The 23,922-nt window shown below is 46.8% G+C and overlaps 1 protein-coding gene across 4 annotated transcripts in view; it reads left to right on the top strand.

The window, feature by feature from the left end:
• The window catches only part of EXOC6B (exocyst complex component 6B), a 305,909-nt gene that overhangs the window by 199,997 nt on the left and 81,990 nt on the right, over nt 1–23,922 (top strand). For all 4 annotated transcript variants that reach the window (XM_059817519.1, XM_059817520.1, XM_059817517.1 and 1 more), the window contains 2 exons: nt 939–1,118; nt 22,347–22,488. In XM_059817519.1, coding sequence (XP_059673502.1) covers nt 939–1,118; nt 22,347–22,488 — 322 coding nt within the window. The remainder of the gene's footprint in view (nt 1–938; nt 1,119–22,346; nt 22,489–23,922) is intronic.

Here is a 23,922-nt window from a genome sequence, read left to right as displayed (position 1 = left end):
GAGCCTTTGTAGCCCTAATTTACAGGCTGTGACTGCAGCGCTTGTTATCTAAAGGATTAAGCAGCTTTTAAACAAAAGCCTGTTTTTTTTAAACTGAATTTTCATTTTGCTGTTTGAGCACCGTGCAGTGTTACACACGTCTGGCCATGAACGCAAGCTCTCCTCTTTCACCCAAGAGGAGAATAGATTTTCAGAACTTATACTTCTGTATCTTTCCACTCCTTCTAGCATTATCCCCTAAAAATCAGGGCTGGCAGAAACTGATAGAATTCCCAGTCTTTAAATCTTTAAATCATAACCCAGGACTGTCCACCCAGATACTTCACATGAAATCTTAAGGCCATAATTGGGTCAACTGTGGGCTGTTTGAATTGTGTCCCGTGGCTGAAGAGCAGGAGATGGGAACAGCGCCAACTCGAGCAACACTAGGGAATTGGTTAGGTGAGGTTTGCCTTTGGGATAACTCAGCAGGAGACTAAGGCCCCATGTCCCCAGGGAAGTCCATTCATTGTCCCTTCTGGCATCATCCACCTATTTGGCCTGAGGGTGAGTTTTCCTACCTTTATTCTGGCAGGGAGGTTCCTCTGTGGCCCTTCTGTGCCCCATACCTGCACGCAGTTTGGTGGGTCTCCGCCTTTTTTCCATCTGGGATGTTCCTCTCCCATCTCTCTTTCTTCCATCCTGCATTAGATTTGTCCTCCCGGTCCCCAGCTTGCATCAGAGGCAGCCACCAGCTTGATCTTGCCTACCGCTGACCTGGTGGCACCCGCCGCACCACTATGAGCTAAGCTGAGGCTGTAGCAGCCCTGTAGTTGCCTACGGGTGCTTTGTCTTGTGCTACCTTTAGTGCTAAAGGTTGGGTCAATCTCACGGCCTGTTACTTGTGAAGACTTTTGGTATGGAGACTCCATCCCATGTAACGTCGTCTTGTTTCCCAGGATGCCCGCCATGCGGCCGAGGAGGAGATTTACACTAACCTGAACCAGAAGATAGACCAGTTCTTGCAGCTGGCGGACTACGACTGGATGGCCATGGAGCCGGGCAGCAAGGCCAGCGACTACCTTGTAGATCTCATTGGCTTCTTACGCAGCACGTTTGCTGTTTTCACCCACCTCCCGGTAAGCGATCTCCAGCGATTTGCTTTCTTTTTCTCTCCGGGGAGCACACGGGCATCCAATGGTGCTGTTGAAACTGGTGGTTGCTCAAGCTTTATGGAGCGTGATGGAAGTGGGGCCTTGTACTGTCAAGTGTTACGAAATATCAGATCTATTTATAAAGCAAGCTATTTCATGTGTTACCAGAAGTTGAGCTTCAGTGAGAGTCTCCCCAAGTATTTGCAGGTCTACTTATACGTCAACGAGGGAAATATTGCAGTCCACCATATAGAATTAGGACACAATTCACTAGCCACCTATATTTTAGATATATTAACTTCCAGATTAATGGACATTCAAGATTTTTTTTCAAGAGATCCCAGTAGAAGGGTGTCTATTATTGGAATTGCAGAGACATTTCCAAATGTTTGTCAAGTCACTGGATGCCTTACATCAAAATATTGCTCTGCGTTGGAAGGCAGCATATGTTTCTTTCTTTTCTCTGCTGTCTAAAATATGCCTGTGTTTATGCTGTTATTGCGATCAAAAAATGTATTTTATGTAGTTTTTTGCAGTTGGCTGAGTAGTATCCCGTTGAATAGGAAAAATATAATCATCAGGGAGTTTCATTTTTGCTCAAACAGCTTTTTTTCCTTTAAATAAGATTTGTTCTGAGCTGTCTGGATATATACTTACGAGTATCTTCAATCAGCAGGTATTTTGAAATAGCAAATCCACTGAACGCTGTATTTGTCCTAAAAGCAATTTCAGATCTTTCTTCTTTACCGGACTGTTATTTATTTGGTGTTAGTGGGTGCCCAGGATTATAGTACACTGGCACACGCTGGGCACCTTTCACGAGCTTGGATATAAACAGGAAGAAAAGACAAATCATACACAATGGCAGTCTCCTAACTCCATTCTGCTTGTTTATGTCGCTGTGACTGCGCTACTGGAAGGATGTTCAAGCACTCCCGAGCTGTTTTAGGAGGTGTTACAGCCCCAAACTTTGCAGTCTTCTGCATGGCTCATGTCTTTGGCCTTCTCTATCACAGCAGGAAGATTTGGTAGCCAAATGGAAATGAGGACTGATCTGCTGTGGATGGAGAAGCCACCAAAAGAGAAATGGAAGTGGCTTTCCCAGTTCTCCGTACCTGGAGGTGCTGTTGAGGAGAAGGTGCTTTCTTGGCTCTGTTACCATTGGAACAAGCCTCTAAATAAAGTGTTGCCTCCTGTGCAGAGAGGTCGGAAGGGCTTTCGCCCGTTTTCCTGTTCAGGCCAGGTTTATTGCCAAAACGTCCCCTCCGTTAGCAGCCCTGAGCAGTGTGGCTGGTGGCCGTGCGGGCAGGCGTGGGGCAGGTGTCCTCTGGGGTCTGGAGGTGTGTGGACATGGCTGGATTCCTCAACTGCTGGATTTCTCTTTAAAAAAGGAGATGTGGCTGCACAGGGGTGGGTTATTACCTGGAGACCACTTCCAGAAATCATACTGGGAGTACTGACGCAAGCAAGTAATGGAATTTGACAGGGAGATTGGTCTCTGCACCAGAGCGTGAAGCATGGCTAGCAGGAGAGATGAGGATGGGGAAAGATGCCCACAATGATTTATGAGATGGACCTGGAGTGATTTATCTTCCTTAAATATTAATGTCTCCTTTTTGAATGAGTCAAAATTGTTTTGGAGACTGGGAGGGCAGCTAATTGGGCTAAAAAGGACCGAGACAGATCGAAGCAGCCTTTTCTCTTCCAGAACTGGATTAGAAAGGACCCGGCTGAGAAGACGGCTGTCTGCAGTTTGCCATGGTGGAGGTGCCGGCTAGCGTGCTGATGCTGTTCAACCAGCACACACAGCACCTTATCTTCAAAGCATTGCACGGCACTGATCCTCCCGACAGCCCTGTGAGATAGGGGAGGCAAGTCAATCAGATGCTGCAATCTGATTTGTGAAGCTGTAGATCTGGTTAAAAGGTTTGTAGGAGATGTAGGTCTGGGATTTTTTTTATATATACTGGAGTTTCTTGCTTTAGAGGAGCGCTATGAAGATGCTGTCATTGAATGTTGCTGATGGGTCCCTGCGTATCCTGCAGGCAATGGTGGATGAGAGCGAGTCAGAAAAAAATCAGGGTAAATTGGAAAGGCACCCAGCTCCCTTGGTGTCTCTTCTGGTTTGTTCTTGTAGGGTTCAAGGGCCTTCTTCCAGTGGCTTATTTAGAAAGACATTAAAATTTCTGCACTTTGCTAAATGAAATGTAGGAGATAAGGTGTGTAGAAGCCCACATTTGCCTACACCAATGCAGAAAAATGACGGAGATGTTTATGAAAGCACCGGTTGTGTGGGATGAGCTTCATTTGTGAAAAGAAAGAGTGAGAGGGTTTTGAGGGGGAAAGAAACTATCTCCAAAAAAGGGTGAATTGTAAGTAAAAGAGGATATTGCAGGATTGCTAGTAGCAAGGTAGAGCTGTTTCTATACTGCAGGTCTGAATCCAGCCCAAATTATTAGCACCATAGCGTTACTATCTAAGAGGAGTTGCTGTCCAGTTTGTAATGAGTTTGCAGCCTCTTCTGGCTAAAAAATACAGGATTGCCACCCTGCCAGTAGCTCACGAAGAAAAGTAAGTGACTGTGCACCATCCTTGGATGAGGCATCCTCGGAGCGCCTTCTCATTCCTAGAAGTGGGCTCCGTGCAACACCGTTGCTTCTTGTTCCCGTGTCCTTTCCTGGTTTGGAAATGCCCCTGTCTTCCAGAGCTGATAATCGGGTACCTTCGTGTTGAATTTACACGATTTAAAAAAGGGAAAAGCGTTCTCCTACTATTTGGACTTGCAGCAGTTTTTTAGAACAAAAGAGTGGCAGTCTCAGGAGATGACTAAGTGGCAGGAGCTGAGCTACTCACCTGCCTTTTGTCACGACAGTAATTACACCAAGAAAAACCTTCACCTGCTGATCAAAGAAACTCAGCCTGGGCATGTTGGTGGTTACTGTGCTAAAATTACACCAACAAAAAGTGCTGTCCTGTAATAGAACGGAGCCGAAAGTCCTGAGCCTGCAAAAATGCAGGCGGCTCCTTAACTTGACGGGTGTGAGTAATCCCATTGTCTCGGAAGGGGCTGCTTGTCTGCAGGAAACCTTTCTGGGGTCAAGGCTTCAGCTTGCCGCAAGGCAGATCAAATGGCCTTGAAGGGTCCGGTTGACTCAAGTCAACGTGTCGGAGAGGGGGTGAAGAAGAGCAGAGATGCTGAGTGAGCTAAAAGGTGACTCCAAGCCAAGATCTGGGCATTAGGTTTTGTGTTTCCCTTTTTGGATATGAGGCTGAATTTTTCCTGTATTTATTGGGGGGAATCTCAGAATGGTTGCGGTTGGAAGGGACCTCTGGAGGTCATAGAATTCATAGAATGGTTTGGGTTGGAAGGAACCTTTAAAAGCCATCTTGTCCAACCCCCCTGCAATGAGCAGGACATCTTTAACCAGATCAGGTTGCTCAGAGCCCCGTCCAACCTGACCTTGAATGTTTCCAGGGATGGGGCATCTACCACCTCGCTGGGCAAGCAGGTCATCTGGTCCAAACCACCCGCTCGCTCAAGCAGGAAAAATAAGCCAGACCAAAGCTAGTCCTGGCTTGTGGAGTGGCATAAAGAGCCTCCACTTTCTCTAGCGTTCATCAGGAATTGCAGTCTCTAATTTTTCCTTTAGAGCATCAGAGCAGACATTGTGGGAGATGGTGGAAACCGCTTGATATTAGGAATCCCTGGAATCGATTTGTTTTTTCCAGCTTTGCTTCGGGACACTGAGCCCCCGGCTGCGAAGGGCATGCTGGTGGGTGCAGCGTGTGCCGAGGAGGGAGGAAAAGTTCATGGTGAAGCTAATGGGGTTTTGGTGCATACCACTGCTGCATGAAATTTTCATGGTGGTTTAGAGCCACAATTCGAAAATGCTCCGCTAAGTGCCCAAAATGTCTCAAAGCAAATAACACGCTGGTGGAAATCAAAGCATAATTAACGTTTGGCTTCAAGACTGCCCTCTTCCTGCATTAACCAGGGAGAGTCGGTTACTGCTGCTGCTGAGCTTATTAACATGGGATGCTCTGGCCTCCTTTAAAAGAAAATACTTTTTTCTTCTTTAAGAAAAAAAAATACTTTAAAAAAAAAAAGTATTTTAGAAAAAATAAAAAAGGTGGTTTCTGGTTTTCAGCAAGTAAAGGGCCATGGCCTCAAAAATTAACATTTCCAGCATAATACTTTTAAAAGAATGACTGAAAAAGCCTTTTGTCTTTGATGGCTGATTGTTGTTTTTATTTCTTGTTAGACAAGTTAATGTAAATCGCATTGACAGGGCTACTCCAAACACACTGATTTGTTGACATTAAGCTTCTCAAAGATGGAGGGTTGTGTCAACACCTACAGTGAACTGTCAGGTTAACAAAGCAAGGATGTTTTCTTGGGGGAGGGGAGCGGAGCTGGGGGAAGGGGGGGGGTGTTTTGTTTTTATTTTAGGTTTCCTTTAATCCTCTGTTAGTCTTGTATCTTGATAACCTCCTTTGGAAGGTAATCAGGGCAGGTCAAGAGGTGATGCTGACCCGGGAAGGGGAAGCAATCTTTCAGCGATCGAACAAACTCTAACCTCTGCCGTCTTGAGCAGTTCAGCGTGAACTTTCTGCAAAGGGGGTTTTGGGTTAGTTTTTTTTCCTTTTGTGCTTATTTTTGCCAGATGGCAGGCACAGATTTCAGCTGGAGCCGCGCGAACGCTGCGGCCGCTCTGCCTGCAATGTTTTTGCCTTATTCACCATATTGGCTTCTCTCCCGCTTGCAAACAAATACGCCAGCCCCGGCAGCTCTTGCTTTGGTAGAAAGAGCTTTGGAAGTGTTTATTTTCCTTTCAAAGAGCACGATTACCTATGTTTTTCTTTAGAAAGCCAAATCCCTCTCTAATATTTTAAAAGGCAAGGCACTGTGCATGGGAGTAAAATGCCTTGAACTTTGCACCAACCACAGCCTTGACCATGTTGGGAGGGACCCAACTGGAAAATAACCATCATGAAAACATCGTATGAGCACCAAAGACACCTTCTTTAGATTTACACAAGTCCTGTCTGTGCTTAGATAACGTCCCCTTGCCCTCAGAAGAGCTGAGCAAGTTTTGCTTGAGCTGATCCCTGCTGTCCCTCGCTAGGGTTTGACATCCATCGCCTCCATCTTACAGGTGGGAGAGCTGAGGCGTGCGGGTGTTGACTTGCAGAGCATATTTAATAGCAATAAAACTGCTCTTGTGGTACTTTGATTTCCTCCTCCTCCTCCTCAGACCAGGTTCAGAGAGCCCGTATTTTGCTTTTTTAATACTCTGCCAACTGCTGAGCAGCCGGTGCCTCGGTTGGAGCGTTGATGGGTTGTAGGCACCTATGGGCGATGACCGATATGTACCTCTCTGCCTTTCTTGCTGTTGCTTTGCTCTCTTCTGCATTTGACTTTAAACTCCCTGTGTTGTCCTCTGTAGGGGGATGTAGATGTCCACTCTACAATGTCGGTGAGTACAAGACTGCGTGTCGTGCGCGTTCAGTCTGCTCTGCTCGCACCTTAAATGTTAGAGGGTGAGTTGAACCAGAAAAGGTCCTTAGTCTCAAAAGGGAGGAAAGGAAAAGATTGAGTAGAAGTTTAAATCAATAGGACAAATAAGAGACCAGGGGAAAGGGTTTCCTTCCAGACAGGTCACCCGCAAGCGTGCTGTTGCAGTAGCGTTGCTAAATCGTTGCTTTTAGAGCACGTCGCATTTAACTGGCTCCCTTTATCCCCCATTCATCCCTAAATGTGCGGGGAATTAGGGGAGATGCCTGTTATTAGGGAAAGCATGATGGGATCTTCAACCTCTGCTTGAAAGAGAAAAGATCTTTGTCAAATCCCCCCTCGCTCCCTGTATTTTGTTCAGACAAATTCCCTATGGGGATTTCAGCCGGACGTTCCTCCTGGTCTAAGTGCTCCCGGGGCTTGGACTGCTAAGCCTTCCCTCCGGCTCGAGTGGTAGAATAGCGTTTTATCCAGAAAATAGTGTGGGTTCTTGATGTTTACTATCTCCTATTTGGATTAGGGCAATTAGCACAAAGAAAGCGAAGGAGACCTTTCGGACCTGCCTTCTGGTTCAACAAACCCCTCTAATTGTTGTCATTTCTGCTTGTTTCATGTGCGGGAGAAAAAGCTGCGGCATTTCCGCGGAAAGATCGCAAACAAAGTGCTCTCGAGCTACCTTGTTTCCTCTATTCCCATGTCTGCAAGCCAAGGCACGTGCGAGCAAAGCGCTCCTTGGTTTTTTTTGTCGGTGCAGCCCTGCTCGACGCAGTCGTGCGGTGTGAGATGCGGCCGGCGCGGAGGTGTAGCCTCTACCCCAGCTTCTGCTTTTCTGCCTTTAACCCCTGCTCTTCATTTTAATGCTGAGCTGCCATGGTAGTATTGGTATTTCACGCCGCAGTTGGGTCCGTGTACCCCTTTTCCTGGAAACTGAGCATAGCTACTAAGCCTTGAGTATTTGCAGGCTCTGGGCACCTGGGGGTTTCTAAGTCAACACCGAGGTCTCAAATCAACGCCAGCTTCTGGAAAGAAAGAGCCTTGTTAAAGCAATTTGAGGCCAGCTTCCATCAAAGCCATGGCTCGGGTGCTGGCAGGGCTGCGGAAGCTGCTCGCGCCGCCGGGGAGCAGGCAGGGATGCTTCGGGCATCCCCCCACGGCCGCGGGTTTCCAGAAGCAGTGTGGAATGTCGACCATCCTACGTGATGTCCTTAGGGCGTACCCTAAGAGAGACAGATGCAGAAACTAGTATTGCCTCTGGCTTTTCAAGACTTTCAACCATTTAGAAGCCAGATGTATTTATTTCTTTAATTGAATCCAGTGCCTAGACAGCTATGGAGTCAGCTTCCTATGGAGAGGGGTGCATTAGTTTCATTAAGGTAAATCAATGAAAAATAATACCTGGAGGTCCCCTGGAAAGGGTCAGGAATGGAGTAATCCCTTTATATGGTGGAACTTTGCTAGCCTGCTCTTAGTTGGTTGTGTTCCTAACTGCGACGGATTCTAATTTTCCTTTTAACCCCTCTAATTTTCTGTTCTCTAGGTAGTTTGTATTAATTGGTGGAAATAAATCACTAATCTGTCTGTCTAAAAGAGACTGAAAAATAAAAATCTGGTTGCACAAAATAGCAGGACAAAGGAGTAATTGTAACGGAGTTTGAAATGTCCAGTGGGAAGTAGTTGTGGCTAATCCTGGAAGTTTCTTCGTGTTGTAGATACAGACCCACATAAAAAAAAAAAAGCGAATTGCCTGGGATGCAGACACGGACAGGGCATGAGCAGCATCCAAAATCCTCCCTGTATGGTCCTCAGGAGGCTTCCTCTGCTCTCCAGAGATGATCTGAGTCTCTTGAGGGGTTGCTCGGACCGGCCTGCCCTGAAGGTTGAGCAAAATGCCCTTAAAACGAGGGTTCCTCGGTGGGGAGGAGATGGGCTGGTGACGGGAGCAGTGCTCGCATGGCTGCGTGGTCCCGTGCTGCCCGCCTTGCTGCGGTCTGGTGGCTGTGCATTACTTTCCTGGTCTTCTCAAGTGTCTCCAAAATCCCAAATAGTTCCCAAAATGAAGGGGTCGCAACAAGAACTAATGGTTGCTTTAAAGCAAGGAGCAAAGCATTCAAATACGGTGGATTTAGCTTTGTTGGCTGGGGAGAAGGCTGACCTCTGATTAACCCAGGAGCGCTAGTTAACTCCAATCCGGGTAAGCCAAGTTATCTTGTAATTACATGGATTCTTGTCTGCTTTCAGCACTTTGAAAATTAATTGAAGCTAAAATGCCCAGTCCCATAAATCCTTTAAACCAGGGTGTGCACGCTTCCCTAAGTATTGCTTCCCTTTGTGTAGTCACCTTGGCATGTTTGGCTTTGATTTTTATTTTACAAACTTAGATTTATAAAGCTGTTTTATGCTTACTTTTGCATGCACGTCCATACACAAAGAATCAGATGTGCGGTATGGGGAGTTTGGCAGCCGAAAATCCATCCTCAGCGTAAAGAATCCAAACATGCCTGCTGCCACCTGCACCAGAGCCCCAGCGTGTACTTTCCAAAAACCCTAACAGAAGTTGAAGTACGGGTTTTTTTCCCCCTTTAGGCTCAAATTTAAGTGTAACAATAGACTTTGCAATTATGTGTTTTCCTCTTATTTAATTCACTGGCAACCTGAAATCTTGTAAGGCTTCTCTTAACTTGTGAACGTGCAAAGGAATGCCAATGGACACCACATCTACTTCCAAAACCCACAGCTATCTTCCTTAACGTACCCACGGCAGGAGACCCACCTGCCCTAGAGGAGCCCAACCTTCAAGTGCAATGGCCTTTGGGGTCCCCATGCAGAGGCCACTTGAATTGAGGTTGCACGGGGAAGCGTTGGGCCCGTCATTCGGAGCCGATAGCCGCCTGAGCGCAGTTGAGTGCTGTTGGTGTGGTTGAAGTGGCTGCAACGGAGGACACCTCGTTTCATGACCATCGTAGGGGTGCCCTTACAGAGAGATACGTTCTCCCTGGATCTTGCAGCCTGGGTTAGATGTAATGGCAAGAGAGAGCAAGAAAAGCATTTTAAAGTGCAGATCCTTACGGATTTCTCATGATTGCCGTGGTCTTTCTTCATTGTGTTTCATGAAGGGCAATAAATAAGGAGAGTCCAATGGGTTAATTAAAAAACCAAGCTAACAGTGATTTCTAGAGCTTTCACCATCCATCTTTTTCTTCTCTGTGCTTTTCAACTATAACGTCTCAGTATTGAAAGTGGAAATCTAATGCAAGATTTAGATTCTGGAAAAAAGTAAAACGAGCTGAAGTTTCATCCACCGCTTGTGTTGGTCACTCAGTAATCTGCTCTGCTTGGAAAAAAAAATATCTGCTGAACTGGGCGTTGATGGCTCATGGAGTGGAAATGGAGTGGGTGTGGGTTTTTTATTTTTTGTGTTTTGAGCTCATCCTTTTTTCCAGTCTGTTCAACATCTGGGCCTTAAGTCATGTATTAGTGGCGTTTCCAACAGGCAGCCGTACGTCACGGCAACGTGCCGACCCTTCCTTCGGCATCTCGGCAAGCAGAAATCTGCGTAAACGGGGAATCGGGAGCATCCATGTGGGTGCGAAGGGTGAGAAACGCTTGGTGTCAGTGTGCCGGAGGGCTCCGCCGCGAGGATGAATGCAGCGTGCTGTGCTCCAAGGCTCGAGATCTTTCCCTTTTTATTTATAACATCAAATTATAATTATAAAATTATCTAGCAAAGATGAAGCGATTCAATTCACTCTCTTTAAGTCTTCCTGCTGCCATAATTGGCAGATGCTTTGCCCTGATAAATCAGCAGAAAGAAGCGTGGCTCTAGCTCTTCGTACGTTAGGGAAAAAATAAAAAAAATCTGTATTTAATCAACGTTTTGTTTCCAAAATGGCAGCTGCTTTGTATTTAATGGAAAATCAGGCTCTTCCCAATGGAAAGAATGTTATTCCCAAAGCGAATACAAAAGAAAATAAAAGCCACAAAAGAGGAGGATGAAATATGTCATTTATTTTTTTTTTCTCGTTCGTTCCAGTTGTGGAGCCGCGCGCTCCGATCATGGTCGGGCCACGGCTCTGGTTTGCGTCAAGTAACTCGGAAAGTCTCAGCCCGTGGACACGGGGACCAGGAGAGAGCCTTGCTCCGCGTTAGGAGGCAAAAATAGGACTGAGAAAAATTAGGGCTAATTCATGCGTCTTGTGTACATATAGAGACTCATTAAATGCAGGTTATTTATGGGTTTAATTCCTTTGCAGGCTGAGATGCTCTGCTGTTGGAGCACCACTTCTTTTCCTTGACACCTCAGGGTCTCGGTGTCTTTTTCAGAGGTGAATGATTTTTCTGGAGACCCAAGTGGCGAGCATGGGAGGAGGAGAAAATTGAGGAACATCAAGCCCGTGCCTTGTCCAAGCTCACCCAGCATGTCCGCGGGTCGCCGTCCTCTCCCTGGGGTTGCAGTGAATCTACAGCGCCGTCCTTTCTTGGTCTGCTGCTCGTGTTTGCTTGCAGCGTTTGCTCTGAAACGCATTTAAATGTTGGAAAATTAATATTTAGTGCTGGGGGGGAGGCTGTCAAACCGCCACCGCGGCAAGTCAAAAGCCCCAGGTTTGTACAGTTCGGTCAATGGTGCGGTTTGGTTTAGGGTTCCCTCCTGCTGCTGGGTTGGGGTGCTGAGCCACGCCATGGAGATACCTTCTGGGGGAAGGAGAAGCAGTTTGAGCTGTCATGACATGCTCTGACCGTGTATTTAGGGTTTTGCGTGGGTTTTGGTAGCTGCTTCCCTGCCAGCCCCTGCTCGTCCCTGTCTCGCTGTGCCGTTCCGCAGCGCAAGAAGGCAGCGCAGGCATTTGCGGTGCTGCTCGTAACGGCGCGGGGCATTTAGAGAGCAGGTAGATGGGAGTTTTTTATCTTTTATTGTTTAAAAAAGAGGGTCACGTAAAGAAAGTAGAAGGCAGCAGATTCGGAATGGGAGTTTGATGCCACAGGCTGAACCTCCAGCCTGGTGGGAGAGTCGGCGTCAGATGGTTACGTGATTAAGGAGAGCGTCTGCGGTTAGATCAAGTGGCTAACAAGGATAAAGCATATAGTTCCTAGCGTTTCGCAAACCATCGTGCTATTGTATGCCTGACCTGCACTGGCAGGAGTGCTTTCCTGCCCGTGTCCAGTGTGAAGGTCCTTGTACAGATCTCTGAAGCATCTCAGGAGACCAGACAGCAGCTGGATGCTCCAGCGCTGGCGCTGTTCATTTTGGGTGCACCAGGCTCTGCACACAACTGTTTCCATGCTACAGACTTTTAAAAGGCAGTTAATTAAAAATATCCTGCCATGCATTTGGATGGTGTGCAAGGAAAAAGACGCAGGTCTTGGAATCCTCTATTTCCTTGGGGGTTTTTGCATATGTGCATATGCAAAAAAAAAACCCCATCAGCTTCCCAGCTTTGCTGTAAACTGCTGAGCTTCTACGAAAGACCTCTGCCCGGTTATGTGTTTGTGTGTGCCTCCGTAAGGCTTCAAAGAAACTGCCCTGTGCTCAGTTGTAACAGCTGCGTCCCGAGGTACTTCCCTTCTTCACCCCCTGCCCTTCCTTCTATTTATTTATTTTCCTATTTAAAAAAAAAAAAAATAAAGTAGATGTCGCTTGTTGACTCAGCGCAGTCAAAGTGAAGGAAAAATGTTGTGTTCCTGTGCATGCTCTTATCCTGGATCCCACGATTATATGTGGTTACAAAATCCTTGAGTTGTGCTTTTGCTGTTGGGTGTATTCGCTCGTGCTTGTAAGCAAGCAGATGCAGTTCGTTGTGCCAAGACCCATTGATGCCTGGGCAGGAAAAACCTTGCCGTGGAGCTGGTTACTTGACAAATTGGCATTTGGTTAAAGACCAAAAAAGAAACCCAAAACAAAAAAAACCCCGCAAAAATATGAGAATAAAAGAACATTTTGGATCTGTCTGTGGGAGCTGGTTGTGACCGTCGCCCCGATGTGATTTCTGCTGTGCTGCTCTGTGTGAGAGCCATGAGTCTCCCACCAGCTTCAGCCAAAATAGCCTCCAGCTGTTGACCTTGGGCATCTTCGCCGTGGCCAAACTGTTACGGTTTTTCCTCTTTTATTGGAATGTGAGGGGTTTTGTATCGGGCTGCAGTGCTCGGCCTAACCGGCTGGTTTATTTTTTGTGTGGTGAGGATAATTACTGTATTTGCTTTTTTTTCCTCTTTTCTTTTTTATTTGTCTGGTTGCCGCTAAGCTTCTGTTGGGAGTTCAGCTTTGCCATGTGTTTGTCTTGCTGCCGTATCTGTGACAGCCTGTTTTCCCTTTAATGCTCAAAACAGAATCTAAGTGGTAAATGTTTACTTCTGAAAATGACACCCCGTGGATTTTTTTAAATACCTCTGGAAGACAGCCACTTAAACATGGGCTCACGCTCAGCTTTCGCATGAGTTTGAAAGCAATCCCGCTTCAGTCAGAGGATGGTGGCCTTCCAGGGTGGTTGGAGCAACTGCTCTTTTCACTCTTCAGATGCCGTCAGCTTTCCAGGTGAGTGGGTCTTTGCACGAGACACATTTCACTGAAAATTGTGTTAGTTGGCACTGCTTTAAGGTGTTGCTCTTCATAAGTTTACTGTGGTGAACCTGAGATATTTCAGTGGTGGAAAGCTGTCCTTCGAACCAAGCTATTGCGTGATAGGGATGGTCAAAGTCATCAGAAGGCCAAAATCCCAGTTTCACTCAGAGAAGGCTGCGACAGTACCTCAGTGGTGATAATCTGTTCAAATCTGCTAATGGCAATGAAACTTCTTCCATAGGCGACTACAACCTGCCCTGCTCCCAGCCCAAATAATGAGGTGTAGAGGGAAGGGGAGCAACACCTGCAGCTCATCCTGCGCAGAGCATCGGTCCTCCTAAACCAGAAACTGTTGTTCATTGGGTCACTTCTGGCATGGCAGGTCCTAGGGAGAAAGAGGCCTTTCTTATTCCTGGTAAACCAGGGCACAGATGCCTGTCCCGTTCACTGCGAGTAGCAGGATGGATTTTGGGGCTGTTGGAAGGGGGGGCTGTTGACGTGAAGGTGATGCCATTGTCCGTTCCAGTGGGTCCCAGCTGTGCATTGAATCCGAAATGCCTTCCTCAAACATGTGTGCAGTCATTGCTTCTCCTTTCGTAAGTCTGGACATCAGGAAACCTTTAACTTTGTAACTGCCAAGTAATACGAAGACCTGATGGGGGTCCAAGGCTGGGGAGCATCCCGGGGGTCCAAGGCTGGGGAGCATCCCTTTCCCCAACAGGCATTGCTCTGTGCTCAGGAGCCCTGGCCTGCAAGTGTTGCTCATCGCCAACCTTCTCTTGTTGGCTGAAAGGTTTCTTCTTCTTTTCCTTGGCAAATTTCAAAACTGTGCGAATGTCAACTTGTAGCTTGGTGCCAGTCACTTTTTTCCAAGTCCATAAGTCAACACACTGGCTTCAGTGTTTAGCTCCTGGGATGACTTCACGGAGCTGGAGATCAAATACAGAGCTTGACAGTGGCTGAAATCAATAAGCGACCATTCATGTTCGCACATCAGTCACCTCTCGCATCCCACGCGGGTTATGTCTAACGCAAAGCGACAGGGCTTAGCCCACAGCATGTGCCCTGCTTGAAACCAGGAACTGGTCTGCTCTTGTCCTCTTTCCATAATGCAAACAATTTTGGGAAGAAAAAGTGGTTTCTTCTTCTTAATAAGGGTTCTGCAAAGCCGAGTAAATAGAATTAATTAATTAAGTTGCTCTCTTGATGCCTAATCTGAAGCTAAATCTCTTGGGGATGGATTTGATTTTCTGGGATGTGTGGTGGTGTCCGACCACATAGCACTTACCAAGTCTAGTGGTCTCTTGGACAAAGACACTGCATTGATTCTCCTTTTATACTAAACATAAAACTTCTTAGAAAAATTAACTTTTCTTTTTGCTACTCTGATTGTTCCCAGTGATTTGACGCTCGTGCTGTTGTGTTTTAACTCTGCATGATTGCTTCCATTCTCATGCCTTAATCTGGGCTTGGTGTAGCTGTGGTATCCTGCAGTTCTCCAGATCAGCGTCTTCTCTCTTTTAAACACTGGGGCAGATGTTTTCTCTACCTTTCCATCAAGCTCCTCAGTGCTCCAAGGCCACTAGAAAAGGGACATCAATTTAGGAAGCTCCCCTGCCCCTTGTCCCTCCACTGGGTCCGTGTGATCCCATCCTGTGGATCTGTAGGTACAAGCTTTGGTTTTGGACCACGCTCCCTGTGCCGTTGCCTCTCCGTGCTATCAGAGATGCAGCCGTAGTGACTGGTATGACCAAGCTGGTCATGGATGCCAGCTGAGATCCTGCCTTCAGAGGGGGCATCTTTGGAGACCACCCTGCTCAGGGTGGTGTTGACATACCAGCCTACAGGCTTGGCCAACACAGAGAGGTCTTCTTGACCATCCATTTTGCTTGGGGCTCTCATTTGTTGCTCCTGGACCTCTTTGTCCTGGATACACTCACTTTTATTTGCAAGATATTGAGTGCAGATCCACAGCTTTTTAAAAAAAACAAGCAACTAAACCAGAACAATAACAACAAAAAAACCCCAAACCAAAAAACCAATCAAAACCCCCCACAAAACGCACTTTGTCAAAATTGAAAATGGTTTTCTGGGCAATTAATAAGAGGTTTGTTTGTTTTTTGAGTAAACCTCTTAAAACCATCATTGTACATTTGTTTTCTCTGTTTGGGAAGTGGCAATGGTTTGGGGTTTTTTTGCCATCTTCAGTGACTGCAGAACAATTGTTTTAAAAAAGAAAACACAATTTAAAAATGCATCAGGGTGGTGTTAAGAACCTGGCAAATCAGGGTGGCATGGGTGAGCCAGGAAATTTTCCTCTGAAGAGTCAGCGGAGCTGATTTACTGACTTTGCCCATGGTTTAGTGAGATTTGGGTCTCTGGTGCTGCTGGCAGCAAGGACAGTCCAGAGGCATCTGGGACAAGAGGAGATCATGCCTGGGGATCTGCAGGGTCTGAAGTCTTCATCCGTGCCTGCACAAAAAGTATCCGCTGGGATTATTCTCGGTTTTATGCTGCCAAACAATTGCTCGTTATTACAGCATCACATTTCCATCTTCTGCAAAATATTCCACCAGCATTGCGTTGTGAATTGGAAAAGTCAGCAAATTCAGTGCTGAAATTATTGGGACAACTTGTGGTGTTTATAGAAAAGTGGACATTTAATATTGAGGAATTCCAGTTTTATGGCCCACTTTTCCATGGATTTGCATGTCTAAATAAACTTCATCACATCAATCCCAATGCTTGCTGCATATTGAAAAATAAATTCGGTTGTTAGCAAAAAATAAAAATAAATGAAATCCTGAGACCATTTGAAACCTGTCAGGCTTTGTTTTTCATGGAAATCCTGCATTCATTCTTTGGCAAGTTGGTGGAAGTGTTCTCGGTGCTACAGTAGGACTCTTGTTTGCATTTCAGTCACCACATTGCACTTAATTTTGGCCGAGCAGAAAGCAGGAGGCACCGGCAGGTTCCTCCTCGACGAAGCCGGAGGTGCTCCTGCAGGGTGGTGGGATGGTGCCCCTTGGACAACGTGCTCGGGGCTCTTCTGGCACCCTCTGGCTGGTGGCTGTTGGCAGCTCGTGCCACCACCGCTGTTCTGGCAGCAGTAGGTGTGTGCCGAGGAGCCCGCTCTCCCCCCGCCGCGAGGTGGGTAGTGGCAGCATATTCCTGATTGCACGTTAAGATTAATGGGTATTTATTTTAACAACCATTCCGTTTCAGTAGCTTTTAATGAGTCCTTTGATAGCAAGTTCCTTAATTAACAAGGCAGCCTTTCAGCGTTTCCTTTCCCTAATTGTTAACATATTTGCTATTTTCAAACAAATGCGCTACCGTAAGCAGTGCCGGCTCCGCAGCCTCCGTGCTGACCTTCCCCGCGGTGGCTGCCCGTCCTCCTGGGAACCCGGAGGCTTCAATCTGCTGCCCAAGGATGAAATACAGATGAAACGAGATGATTTCGTGGCTGATCTCCTGAAATGTGATTGACTTGGTGGGGCCCATGGGGAGTAGCCCATGGCCATGTGCTCTGGTAGGTGCCCCTTGGTTGCGTCGTCAGGAGAGCTTCAGAGGTTTGGCTCTGCCCTTTCCCTGCTTGGCATGGCCGCGAGGAACCTCTCTAGATGTCCTTCCCGTGTGCCCAGAGGAAGCCTTAGTGGGACAGGGAGGGCAGCGTCGCCTTGAGACGTGTGGAAACCCCAATCACAGACCCCAACTGCAAAGAGGTTGCATCAAAGGCCATGGACAGATGGGTTCATTGCGAGAAATATTGTTACAAACTGATTTGAGCCTCAAAACAAAAACCCATGGCTTTTGCTCTTGTAATACGCTCAGAATATCTCTTTCCCTGAATGTTGGACAAAGCCGGAGCTTGGTGGGGGTGGCCGGGCAGGCGGGTGGGCATCTTGGCTGTGGAGCTCCATCAACTTTCACCCATGACTCCCATTCTCCCTCCCCACCCCCCCCCCCCCCCCCCAAATGGAGTTCATTTTTAATGAGGTTCGCAAAGGTCTTGAATAAACGAGTGACACTGTAGAGGTGTTTCTGGAATTGCTTGGTGAGGTTTTAAGCTCTTCAGTTTTCTGTCAAGTTGGTAAATGAGCTATTGATGACTTTAAGGTGTTTGTTTTCCCCCATCTCTGCAGACAGCTCAGGTCATGGTTGCGTTCCTCCTCTTTTGCCTTCCTCTACAAATCTCATCTTGCATTTTAGATAAATTCTTCCTGAGCTGGAGGGACCCCAGCGCTCAGGCAGGTAAAGCATTTCTGCAATACAGGCAGGGACCGAGCTGGTTTGGAGCCGTGCCGGGGAGCGAGATCAGCATGTAACCCTGCGATTTCTCGGGGCGCTGACACGGGGAGAGCCTTTGGGAGTGCCACCGGTTCCGCCACGCGCTCGCAAAAATCATCAAGGTAATTAGTGCACGGTCTGAGCCGTCCCTGCTGAGCGCGGCGGCTCCTCTGAACCGCGGGGTTTTCTAGGAGCAGCGACGTCTAGGGATGACATCTCAGAGGCATCCAGCTCAATCTCCATGCCAAGGCACATGTCCCGACACCGCTGCCGTGGGTGGTGCAGTTAATGATTTCGGGAGGGGGGTGAGGCTGGTGGAAAACACGTCCATCACGGGCTCAGCTCCGCGTGTCGGTGTGCCGGGCGAGCGCCCCGGGGCGAGTGGGGGCTCTTCCTCCCAGCACTGCGGGAAAGCTGAAAAATGAACCAGGATGAAAAAAATAACACTATGAAGTCAACCTCAGTGGTAAATAAGTGCCAAAGAACCAGGATGGGCATGTCGTGCTGTGAGGATGTACTTGATATCTGCCAGCTCACAGCCCAAACCATCCCAAGCGTGGATACGAACAGCCTTCTTCACTTGCAGCAGCAGCTTATTAGTAGTGATATATCAGTGTCCTGGCGCTGTTTTTTCTCCTGTCAACAACAGCTGCTTATCAAGCAGATATTGTTCTGTATTTCTGGGGAAATAGTCTAAAATTGATGTTTGTAAGCCATTGCTGATCTCATAAGGAGCTGCTGGAAGTGGGCATCTGTTGCACTGAGTGTAGGTGTGGGGTGGAAAAGGGTTAGATTCAGTCTTATTTATAAGGCTAGGTTCAGTCTTAAAAGTCTGAAAAACATAAATTCTGGAAGACTTTTAAATCTTGATGCCCAGGGAGAGAGATGCTGGTCATCCCTGGTGGTACCACCTTTTCTCTAGCGAGACATTTAGCACAATGATTTAAACCCCTGTGGCATCTCCAAGCCCTCTAATAGTAAATATAAGGAAAAATGGATTAATGCTTAAAAGGCGGAAAAAAATACCTGTATATACTTTTGTCTTTCATCCAGTTATTTTGTATCTAACCTGTCAGGAATTTGTGTGTTAAATCTAAGATTAAAGACCGAGTCTTTTTTAAAGCAGAATGTTTTTTAGGTGTTTAAACCTTAAGAATAATGGAAAGAAAAGGTCAGGTTCTTAGCTGGCATGAGAAGATTCAGCTTCAGGGTTTTCAAAGACACAGTGCACATTTGTACCTGAAAAAAGTTTTGGGCCTGGCCACATCCTGTGTGAAAAAGGAAGGAGGAGGGAAGGCTGAGCCAGAAGCTGCTCCTGGGCTTGTCCATTGGATCCCCTTTACCATCTCTGCATCAAGCTGCGGTAGAAAACGCTCGCAAAGAATGTCCTAAAGTACCACTTACACACCGCTTTCGCGGCGAAGACTCAGCAGAGTTGTTGTGCTGTCAAGCCCTGATGATTAAATTACTTTTTCCATCCCGTCTTCCTCGCGTTCGGCTTCTTAACTTGACATTTCATCTCAATTATTTGCTCTTCTTCACGCCCTCCCGGTGTCGCTTGTCATTCACTCTTTATTCGGGCAAGTCTGGCTGGCCGGAGGAATGCGTGCGCTGGGGCAGGCGTGTTTGCTGTGGTTGTTGTAGGCGTAGGTAACCCTTTGGGTACCTCCGCGCGTGCTGATCCGACCCTTTCTTGGTGTGCAAGAAGGTTGCTCCTCTTAAATTTTTGTCAATGGGGCAGAAAACCTTCCTGGGGATTTTCCTTTTGACTTCAAGCTGGGGGTGAGCGTCTCCAAGGCTTTTCCAAGGGTTGCAACCCTCCGTGCAAACTCCTGCTGATGTGCAAGCGCGAGACACTCGTTGGGATTTTCTCATGCTCTACCAAGAAGGGTTAGGAGCCCCGTGCCCAGCAGGGGTAGGGGTCCCAGGGCACGGCTGCAGAGCTTTGCTTTCTCATCTGCTTCCATCTGCGTCTTCTGCTCAATAACACATCAAAACTACTCGGTCATAGCAAAAAGTCAAGTGTCTGTTGGAGGTAATGAAGAAAAATCACAGCCGGGTAGCGGTGCGCTTCCCACTGCGGTGGGGGATGAGGAAATGGCACGAGCCGTGTTTTAAATAACCAAATGTGTCAGAGGGGCACAAGTAAATGATGAAAAGCAAAAAAACCCCAAACCCCGGGCTCTGCTAAACTTTATGGTTGCCATGCTTCATCTTAATTTTAGTGAAGGTGTTTGTTTGGAGGTGAGTAATGAACGCTCCTGCAGCCTGGGAACGGCAGCGAACAGCCGAGATGAAGTACCCTGCCCTGTAATGCACGGGTCTGTTCTTCTGGTTTTTTAAATAAAAAATGACTTTTTTTCCCGGAAGATGAATATGGCCTGAAGATCCAAAACAACTTTGCAAAGCTGGTAAGAACACTTCCCAGCACATGCATCAAACGTTTGCTCATCTCTCTGTGCTGCGGTAATGAAACTTGTGACACTTAGCTTGAAACGCCGCACAAACCCCTCGCTTTAATCCCAGTTTAAATACAATTTGTAAAGTGCTTGTAAAAATCTGTGAGATCTCTGAAGCCACTCCTTGTTTTCAAGAAAGCGTGTTAAAGTCTTTTGTGTGCATTTGAAAACATAATCTCCTCCTGAAGTTGTTCTCATGGTAGCACCATTATCCAGAAATACAATCGTGGGGTTACACACGGGGACAGCGGGATCGCTCTGCGCGGCGCCGGCTAGTGGGTTTGTGCCAGTCTGTGCTCTTGTGCCAAAGGATTTCCCCATTTTTATGGGTTTAATATATGTTGTGCACCCGTGCAAATCTTCTCTGCCAAATCTTACCTACCCAAATCTTACCTGCCACAAATTTTGGATGGCACACAGCAATAGTTGAGGAATGGGGGAAATGTTTCGAGCATTTGGAAATGAGGGAGAAATTTGGATGGGTTGAAAAAAAATGCGCCCACATGTTCAGTGTCCCTAAATGATGCTTGGATTTAGTTCACTGAGAGCGTGGCACCTGTAACCTGTGGGACTTGCTGCTGTGATGCAGAATAAATTCAGTAAGAATAAAAGAAACCTTGGCTTTATAAGCACGGTGTGCGTGAGATGGTCTGTTTGTTTAATGGTCTTACGGGTGCTTTAGTTTTCCTTTTATGCTTTTGGTCAGTCAGCTTGGATTTTCTGAAGCGCTTGGCTAAATGCAGAGTGTGCTCCCTGCTTGCTCCTGAGCCTGGTCCTCAGGAGGACCGGGCTCCGACAAGGCAGAGCGTCTGTGTTGTTCTTGGAAAGGTCTCCTCTTCCTCTGTCCTCTCGTGGCGTCTCAAGAGGATCAAGAATCTTGTAGGTCTTTATGGAGGATCTCAGTTCTTCGCGTCCGTGCTCATCAGCTTTCTTCTCTTCTGACAGTGGCTCTCCTGGTAGCTGATGCTCTGGCCAGGTCAGGGCGTGGGTACTCAAGCTAGGTGACCTGCTTATGGCCTTTCGCAGGAGATGGAGCTTTCTGAGCACCCATCTGCCTTTCTCCTGTTCCACAGCCCATCCCTACCCCCACCATCGTCCCTTTCCTTAATACCACTCTTCTTTGAACATCGTAAGTCCTCAGAGGCATCCTAGGCTTCCTACCTGACAGCCTAATTCTGTCGATACAGGGGCTTCACCCCTAATTTGAAAATCAGCTGTTTCAAATTCAACAGTTCACAAATTTAAGCATGCTAATTAAATCATCTGTTGTGATTACTGTTCTCCTGCCTTGCAATTGTTTCTTGATCGGAAAATGGAAGACTTATCTAGGGTAACTCCTCTTGCTACGAAATGTTCACACGATTTATAGCTTGAGATCTCAGTTGTTCCTCAAAAGAGAAATGTAACTGCTGTAGCTCAGAGGAAATGTGTTAAAAATAAATATTTACTGATAATGTTCTCAACTTCTTTAATATCTGAAACTCATAACTTCTCATACTTTTGTTATAGGTGTGAACATTTCAAGGGACTTAAGTAGTTTCTCTCTGCACAGCAGCCTTGGCCGCAGCCTCCTCCCCGTAGAGCGCCTGTTTAATCGCCACGAATTAGGGATGGCTTGGGAGGAGGCAAGCGTTGATAACCCTGTTCCCTGTGGTACAAGCAGGTGCAAGGATGCGACCGGGTGCCTGAGGTTGTTCCCTACTGCCCAGCCCTGGGGAGCAATCCTATCCATGTAAACGCAACTGACTTCTTCAGTCACCTCCTTGCCTTGATGTTTCCCTCTCCTTGGTCCCGGTCGGCATCTGGAAGGTGCTGCGTGGTGGTGGAAGTGGGCTGAAGAGCATCAACGTGCTAGAGACACCGTTGGCACAATGGTGTGACCCCGGCTCTCTGCTCCCCAGTAGCCAAGGCTAAACCTTGAACTATGAGCCTCTGCTGTTGGAAAGGGATTTTGAAAGTCCTGTCTTGAAGTATATATAGATGCTGATTGAGTTGTTGGCTGGAGTTTAGAGTTGCCGTCGGCACTATTTTGACCTATCAACAAGGTTACTTCAGGCAATCTATGTAGGATGTCGAATAAAATACGGTATGTTGTCTTGCCCACGTTAGGACACGATAACGAGAGATGCTTAGAGCCTTAAACATCCCAAGGTTTTCCTGGATTTGGGTTGCTCCAAGCACTCTGCACCTGACAAAGTCTAACCCTGCTAGTAGCAATGGGGAGTCCTAGAAGGTGATTCCCTTGAAAGATGGTGGTTGCAAGATCGAGCCCTACGTGAAGATCCCAGAGGAGATGGGACACATTAAAGAGGCTGGACTGGCAAGTCCTGGTCTAAAGAAGTTCATCTTGCATTTTGTGCTCGATGGCCTTAATAAGTCTTGCTTTTCTTTTGCAGGGGAAGGTGGCGCAGACGGCTTGCATGTCGGCGTGCAAACACCTCTCCACCTCGCTGATGCAGCTGCTGCTGGAAGCCGAAGTGCGGCAGCTGACGCTGGGCGCCTTGCAGCAGTTCAACCTGGACGTGGAGGAGTGTGAACGTAAGATGCAGAATCATCTCATTTCCCATGTCTCGCTTTGCCCGTTTGTATGTCGGGACCCAAGCCAGGGCCTTTAGTGATGCCAAGTATTTGGGATGGGTGAACGCCTGCAGAGCTTGCTGGGGTTGTCCGCGATGACACTTGGCAATATCTTCAGGACAGAAGCAGCCCAGCAAATTCTAAGAGTTCAAAGCTTTACTCTTCCTTTTTCTCTTTAATGCTGCCTTGACGCTTTCCAGACCATCTGTGCTTTTGGAGATGGAGTATTTTAAAAATAGGAGGGATTAAAGTGGGTAAAACATGAGGAGGGCTAACAAAAATCAGTTTACTTATGACTGTTTCTGAAAACAATAACTGGCTTATGTTCTTAAGAAGTTCTGGTCCTCTCCTGACCTCAACTGTTTGTCTTCTCTATCTGCTGCGGGGATTTTTTTCTCAAAGTGAATCCTGTTTGCAAAGTTACTGTTATGGGAAAGAGATGTCTTGCGACAAAATGACTACATCTGTTCAGAGGTGTGCGTGGAGCATGGCGGTGCAGCACCATGGCTTGGCTCTCCACCCTGCTCATTTTTGTTCATCTAGCTTACACCTGAATTAGCTCTGAAATCCTAAGGTTTCCCTCAAGTTGCTTGTTACCCTGCTCAACAGAAGGGTTAAGAAAATGTAGCACAAACTGACAAAATGCTTTTTTTCTTCCTATTTTTATAATTTAAGCTAAGGCAGGGTGAACACACAGCGACCTCTCTTATTATGAGGAGGATGGATTTATTATAGGCATTAATACTGGGATGGATTAGCGACTGTGGCTATGGAAAACAGGGCTTGATAGGGTTGATAGAGAGTTCAGGAAATCTTTTAATTCCAGAAAGGTTAACGTATTTTGGGGAAGTTTCTTTTCCGAATACCCACCTTCTTGGCTTTCTTGGTTGATGTGGAGGTTGGGCTGTATCTTGTTTAGAACATGATAAACCTGTTTGCTGCAGAGTCTTCTGAAATGCTCTTTGGCCCGATGTGGCTCCCATTGAACCCCAGTGCAAAATAGTGCCCGGCCTCAGGGCAAATGGTATCGGAGCCTAAATAGCGGCGAGTTTGCTTTTCCAATCTCTGATAACAAAATGAAATCAGTTGTGTTGGTTTCGTCGTCATCTGGCGCTTAACACTGTCAAAAGATATTCTTCTAGCCTTTATAAAACGTTTTGCTGATCGTGTTTTAGTTCAGCTGCACCCATCAATAGTGAGATTAAATTTATTTCTGAGAAAGATCACCCAGTAAGATTTTCGGTGTTTGTAGGGAGTGTATTTTAATTTTTTAATGTCCTTTTGCTAATTCCCAGCACTCTCAGCTGAGTAGCCTGGGAGAAGGATCCCTGTTTAATGAATCATATCCAAAATTTGCAGTTCTATCATATGTCGTAATACAAGCAATACCTTATT

The sequence above is a fragment of the Gavia stellata genome, chromosome 5 (assembly GCF_030936135.1).
Source record: "Gavia stellata isolate bGavSte3 chromosome 5, bGavSte3.hap2, whole genome shotgun sequence".
Classification (NCBI taxonomy): Eukaryota; Metazoa; Chordata; class Aves; order Gaviiformes; family Gaviidae; genus Gavia; species Gavia stellata.
Note: the sequence above shows the minus strand (reverse complement) of the source record. Positions and strands in the feature narration are given on the sequence as shown.